The 7,071-nt window shown below is 44.8% G+C and overlaps 1 protein-coding gene across 1 annotated transcript; it reads left to right on the top strand.

The window, feature by feature from the left end:
• The first annotated feature begins 4,757 nt into the window (after positions 1 to 4,757).
• On the top strand, positions 4,758 to 5,618 carry LOC144102792 (uncharacterized). The gene has a single exon (XM_077635953.1). The coding sequence runs from the start codon at positions 4,758 to 4,760 to the stop codon at positions 5,616 to 5,618; it is 861 nt and encodes a 286-aa protein (XP_077492079.1).
• The last annotated feature ends 1,453 nt before the right edge of the window (positions 5,619 to 7,071 follow it).

The raw sequence follows: 7,071 nt of genomic DNA, 5'->3' as shown, positions 1-7,071 counted from the left end.
CCTCAGCCAATCAACATCCTCCTACTATTACCCCTGCTGACTGTACCCCAAATCTTCTAATCATCTTACCTTTGGTACCAATAGCTATAATATGCCAGCCACTTCGTGAGGTCAGCGTGGCCTCGCGCTGAGCCGCGTCACCACAGCTCCGCCAGCTGTGCGCATGCGCGGAATGACGTCATAGCCCGCAGCTGGTGTGCGCGCAGCGTGCCTAGCCGCTGCGCGGATGGCGGAAGAGACGCCGCCCGCCTCGCCAGTTGTGCGCATGCGCGGAATGACGTCAGAGCACGTAGCTGGTGTGCGCGCCGCGCGCCTACATTACGCTAGCATTTCGAGCCTTCATCGCTGCGCCGTGGCCACCGTGGCAGCTCCTAGCGGCGCGGCGCGCCGGCGAAACCGAATGGGAGAGGAGTGAGAGAGTGAATCCATGCCCAGGGACGATGGTGACGACGGAACGCCCAAAGAAACGCAGCGGCGAAAGACTGACTTTGCAATTCGACTCAACGAGTTCCACTCGGCCAGCTTTAGCTTGCGCGTCACTCCACGCTTAACCAGATCTAAACGAGAGCCATTTTTTTTAAATGTCAATGCAAGAAGTGACGTTAATAAATCGTCTGACAAATTCGCATGTATTTCTGTATACTCTACTCGCGTGGTTTGCGTCAGCGAAACATGGTTACGTGGCGTCGCACAAGGCGCAGAATTCACTCCTCTCGGTTATGTTGCGATTAGAGCCAGAAGGCAAACTTGGTAGAGGTGGAGAAATTGCTCTACTTATCTAAACCGACACTAAGGTCACTCTTTCACCTAGTCCTGCACATACTGAATCTGTTTGGTGCAGGCTCAATGTGGCTATATACTAAAAAGTTATATGCGCCTTTTACCATCCTCCTGGCTTCGGTATTGATAACCTTCACCGCATCAATAAGTTAATGTTTGAAAATACTTCAGCCCTACTTTCATCTCTGTGGGTGATTTTAATGCACCCGACATTCACTGGCCGTCTATGAAGTCTTCTGGTACAGAAACAAGCCTATGTAGAGACCTGCTTAACTTTTTTCTCATCTTGGCGCTTATACCATGTTATTAATGAATATGCTAGGAATGATTAACTTCTAGATATAATTTTTCTATTACCAGATGTAATTAATAAAAGTTTTAAATATAAAATAATCCATACCATTTCTGATCACAAAGCATTTCGTGTCTCTATGACAAGTTCCATTACTAAACCGCAGATTCTTATTACCTCTTTTTGTGATATTATCAAAGCAGATGATGTTTCAATCACTGAATATTTTGCTGATTGCTTTGTTTACTTCTTGCTGTTGAGTTGTACAAATGATGTTAATTCATTTGTTAACTGTATTGAGATGTGTTGCTCTACAAATGATGTTAATATCTTTGTTAACTGTTTTGAGAATACTGTTAAAACATGTATTGGTCAGTTTGTGCGCCTTAAGACAAAGAGAAAAATCGCAACTTGACATAGTTAAATCTCTTTATTTTACACCTGTCTCGCCGAGTGAAAAGACTTTGGCGTTCGAAACCGTCAAGAAATCCAGGGAGCATTCTTCGGTTCAAGCAAGCAAAGAAAACTTGCGCCTGAAGAAAATCGGCGAAAGACTTCTGTCACAATTTCTGAAATTAAAAAAAATTTCTAACCAATAAACCTAAAAGCTTTGGTGCACTATTCTGCCAAAGACAAGTCCATCCAATATGTTAATAGATAACGACCAAATAATTCAGTGCCCTAATAAAATTTCAGACGCCTTAACACCTTTTTTCAGTTCATATTTACGCACGATAATCACATATTCCCGCCGTTTTCTAGCACTTCTTCTTAATTAGTAACATCGAAATTTCTCTGGAGGGGGTCTCAAGTCCTATTTTATGCTTGGACACTAAGAAATGCGATTGCCTTGACCGCATACCTAATGCATTTTTAAGTAGTTATTCAGTATGGACAGCTCGCTATTTGCACACGATATTCAATAGATACCTTACTTCCGGTATTGTTCCTGCCTCTTGGACGCTGGAAGTTGTAAGTTGCCTGTTGGAAGTCTTGGAAAAGACATTTTAGTGTTGTAGTGTTGTATGTCCAGTTCGGGCGAAAAATTGTGTTAAATTTACCTATTTTTTGTTCGAATCATACATGTGTTGTCTTTGGCTTGTTTATCTTTTAATTTCTGTGCTAAATGTTACCTTGCCTTATATCTCAATGTATTGCCCCTCCTGCTTGGGCCTACCAAGGCTCGTAGTATTGAATAAATGAAAAAGGAAATGAAATAAAGGTGCTCCTTTTATTCGAATCTGATCACAAACTACTTCTTTGCAACTATAGGTCCATGTCGCTAACATCCTCATCATGCAAAATGTTCAATCGTATCAATCCCAAACAAATCACCTTAGATTGTGGTATTCAAGTTGATGCTATATGTATTCATTCCTCTAAGGCGTTTGATACTGTAAGTCAATATAAACCTTTGCTCAAACTAAACCTCGTATAAAAAAATCGTGTTTGACAAACAGGATATAAAATTTCCTTCCCGCTTTCAGTATGTGTCGTTCAATTCGCATCATATTAAAAATTCGCATGTATGCCGACGATTGTGTTCTATATGACATTAATCTTTCCGCCGAGGATCATTATCACTTAACGAGTCAATTACTACATTTTGGGAATGACAAATGAGCATTAATTTTCGCAAATCGGTAGTCACGACAATTTCTAACAGCCCTTCGACATCTTTTTTCACCTATTCATCTAACAGATTTTCACTACAACGGGTGTTAGAATATAATTAATGAGGTGTTATTTTTACTTCTAACCTATCTTGGTGGAAGCATATTACTTTCATCTGCAGCAAAGCCCTAATGAAGATGGATATTTAAGACGTATTTTAGCTGAAGCTCCAAGAGAAGTTTTTTTTTGCATTTATTTCAGTCATGAACAATGGCTGAGGAGAAAGGAAAAAAAGCCGCGCACGCGGCTTGACAAAGCACCCATCTCCCGTAGCGGCTTGGCACGGCGATGACAGGCAGCAGTAAAACAATAACAAGAGTCCGTACTTACTTACGCCTTCGTTATATGGAACCCTCACAAATGACATTCCTAAGATCGAAAGTATTAAAAAAAAGCAGTTCGCTTCATTTGTTAAGAGTGCCGCTGCATTTTTTCGCCAACTTCCGCCCTTCCTTAATTACAACTAACTACGTTATCAAGGCACCACCATTTAGAATCTTTGAAATTTCTGTATTGAGTTAAACATGCTCATAATCGATTTTCATGTTTCAGCTATATCATTCTAACTCTACCCACAACCACAACACATTTCCACGTACTTAACCTCGTCCATTTCTATGCTCGTACCAATGCACTTAAATACAACTTCTTCCCTCGTCCCATTCAGGCTTGGAATATGCTCCCTAGCTGATTCCGCACCCTTCCTTTACCTGTATTTATTGATGTAATTGCCACTTATATTTAGTCATTTTATTAACCTGACTAAATTGTAACTAAATGTCTGCTTAGTTGAATTCTTAGGTGTTTTGCTTATTTCATTGCCCTGTGTAGCTTACCTTGGATTTTCTATGCACACCTCCCACTCCTGGCGAATCTGTGAGTGAAGCCGCAGTATGCAAAATATATAAATAAAAAAATTTTGCATGCACCTAAAGTACTGTATATTAGTGTGGCCAACAATAACACATGCTAACTTACCTAAGATATTTCTCCATCAAAAAAAAAGAAACCTTCGTATAGTCTATGACTTACCCAGCAGACACAAAACTCAGGATTTGATAAGTAACATCGACATCGTTACCATACTAAATCTTTATGCTTATAGACTGTCCACTTGCATAAAGTTGAGCGAAAGCGACATATTGATAACATTTCTTCAGGGATATTGGTAACCTGCTATTAATGATCTGAGAGAACCTGCCATATGCGCTCCACCACATTCTTACCTTTCTAGTTATTTGCCTCTCATGATCCGGATCAGCTGTCACTACCTGCCTTAAGTAGACGCTTTCCTTTACCACTTCCAGCATCTCGCTGCCAATTCTGAACTGCTGTTTCCTTGCTAGACTGTTGAACATTACTTTGGTTTTGTGCATGTTAATTTTTGAACAACCTTTCTAGCTGCTCTGTATATCAACTCATTGATCATGAATTGCAGTTCAGCTTCTCAGTGACTCAGCAACCCCCCCCCCTCCTAACACACACACACACACACACACACGCGCACGCACGCACGCACTCACGCGCGCACACACACACACACACACACACACACACACACACACACACACACACACACACACACACACACACACACACACACACACACACACACACACACACACACACGCACACACACACACGCACACGCGTATATATATATATATATATATATATATATATATATATATATATATATATATATATATATATATATATATATATATATATATATATATATATATATATATATATATATATATATTGTAACGTGCTTTGCGTACACGACGAAGGAGAGGAGATCAGAAGCGTAGAGGAAAAGGAAGCTGGTTGGTCTGATCGGTTTGAGCTCTGCGCCCCGTCGCTAAATCTCTTAAATAAACACCCCAGACTCATTCAGTGCCTGCTGAGTACGTAACAGTTGTGGTGGACGTTGCTGGGTATCACCACGGATTCCCCTGTTCCTCGACGCAGCCGCAGAGTTGTCGGATTGCCACCACTTCCACTGGATATGCCTCAGGACGCCGGCGCCGAGCAAGCAGCACCCGCGGCGGGCCACTGGCAGCATCACCGCGAACCGCGCACCTTTGCTGGAAGGTCCGGTGAAGACGTCGACGAGTGGTTGACTAAATACGAGCGGATGAGTCGCTATAATGGTTGGGATGCCACAGTGAGGCTAGCCAACGTCGTATTCTTTTTGGAAGCGACAGCGCTAATTTGGTTTGATAACCATGAAGACTCTCTTACCACGTGGGAACGTTTTACAGAAGAGATAAAGATATGTTTTGGTGACGGCTCTGCCAAAAAGAAACGCGCCGAACAGACGTTGCTTCAACGGGCCCAATTATCTGGTGAGACTTGCACCATGTACAGTGAAGAAATCGTAAAGTTGTGCAGGCTAGTGAACCCGCGGATGTCTGAAGAAGATAAGGTCGGACATTTACTTAAAGGGATTGCTGAAGATGTATACAACTTCCTTATTAGCAAAGACAGCTTGAAGTGGACGGCCGACCTCATCAAGCATTGCAGAGCGTTCGAGGCTTTGAAGCTTCGTCGTATTGTGCCGAAATTTGGGCGCCTGACGAATGTCACCTCCATCGCTAGCGTTGACGTCGCTGCTCCAGTGTCAATGGCTGACATGATTCGCTACATTGTGCGCGAGGAACTCCTCCGGTATCAAGACCCTCTGCGCCGGGATGACGCCCAGCAAGATGGTTGCGCATTGCAGGCAGAGCCCGCAACACCATCTACTTCTTGGGTTCCAGCTGGCGTTTCGCAGAACTTCGCCGACCCCGCGAGGTACAGTCGGCCTACCAGTCTGTGGGAAGACGGCGTGCCTACACAGGCGATTTGGCGCGACAAAAGCCTCTAGATGATTACAACCAACGTTCTGACTACGCTTGGCAAGCATCATACGTTGATCGCTGGCGGCCGCCACCTGTGTGTTACCGCTGTGGCATGACCGGACATATATCCCGATACTGCCGCCGACGAGGCCCGATACAACCAGACCATCGCCTGTGGCCGAACACTTCCCTCAACCCCGATGCGGACGTTCAGCACCCAACGCCAACATCCTCTTGGGGTAGCTACCGTGTGACATTGCTGCGAAACACCTCGCGTGCCTCCGACCGCAGCCTGACACCACCACCTTCATGTCAACGACGCTCACCATCTCCTCGACGCCGCTCGCCTCCTCCGGGAAACTAGACGGCGCGGCCGATGGAGGTGAGGCCACCGGCGAGTCGATATCATCAATCCCTCTTCCCGTCTTTATGTTAAAAAACAAACTTGAAGTGCTTATCGACGGAATTCGAACTATGGCGTTAGTAGATACCGGTGCGACAGCATCTATAATGAGTTTGAACTTCAAGAATAGTTTGGGTCGAAAAGTAATGTTTGGTTGGGAACAGGCTGTGGTGTTTCGGGGTGTTGGGGGTGATGCATTAGTTCCCCTTGGTGTCTGTTCTGCGAACGTTATTATCGGTGGTCAAGTGTTCAGGACTGAATTTGCTGTGCTGTCACGTTCCACACATGACGTTATACTTGGAATTGACTTTTTGCAGCAGTGCGGTGCCACATTAGACTGTCGTACTGTAGGGATTTCATTGGACGCAACTCTGTAGTCGGCTCTTGTGGAAAGCTCCTCTCTTGATTTCGGAGCGTTCTCTGTGTCAGAGGACACAGTTGTACCGGCGATGTCTACCGGATTTGTGCCGGTTGTTTCATCGAAAATTTTGTGTGATGCCTTCGATGCCGTGGTGGAACCCACTGCACTGACGTGTGCTAAGAAGAGTGTCCTCGTGCCTCGTTGCGTAGTCCGCGTAACTAGTGGCGGCCACACCACGCTGTGGACAGTGAACTATTCGGAAGAGCCCGCCGTGTTACCTCGTGGCATGAAGCTTGCCCATTTCGAGGAAGGCTTGTCGGTTTCCGTTGCGGCGCTCAGTTATCACGCTTGTGAAGAACCGGGACACCCCTGTGAAGAGTCCAAAGTTCAGGTCATGAATAATAAGTCCCTTTCCACGACCGAGCGTCGCATTTTGGTGGGACTGCTTTCGAAGCATGTCACAGTGTTCGATTTTTCCAGAGACCCTCCAGTACCCATTCCCCGTTCTCGCATTCATCGTGTGATCGATACTGGATCCGCACCTCCAATACGACAAAGGCCTTACCGCGTATCACCAACCGAACGTCAGATAATAGACCAACAAGTTCATGACATGATAAACCGAGGAGTTATCCAGGAATCTTCAAGCCCTTGGGCGGCCCCAGTGATCCTCATGAGAAAGAAAGACAATACGTGGCGGTTCTGCGTAGACTAT

The sequence above is a fragment of the Amblyomma americanum genome, chromosome 8, assembly GCF_052857255.1.
Source record: "Amblyomma americanum isolate KBUSLIRL-KWMA chromosome 8, ASM5285725v1, whole genome shotgun sequence".
Classification (NCBI taxonomy): Eukaryota; Metazoa; Arthropoda; class Arachnida; order Ixodida; family Ixodidae; genus Amblyomma; species Amblyomma americanum.
This window is presented reverse-complemented; position numbering and strand designations above follow the sequence as displayed.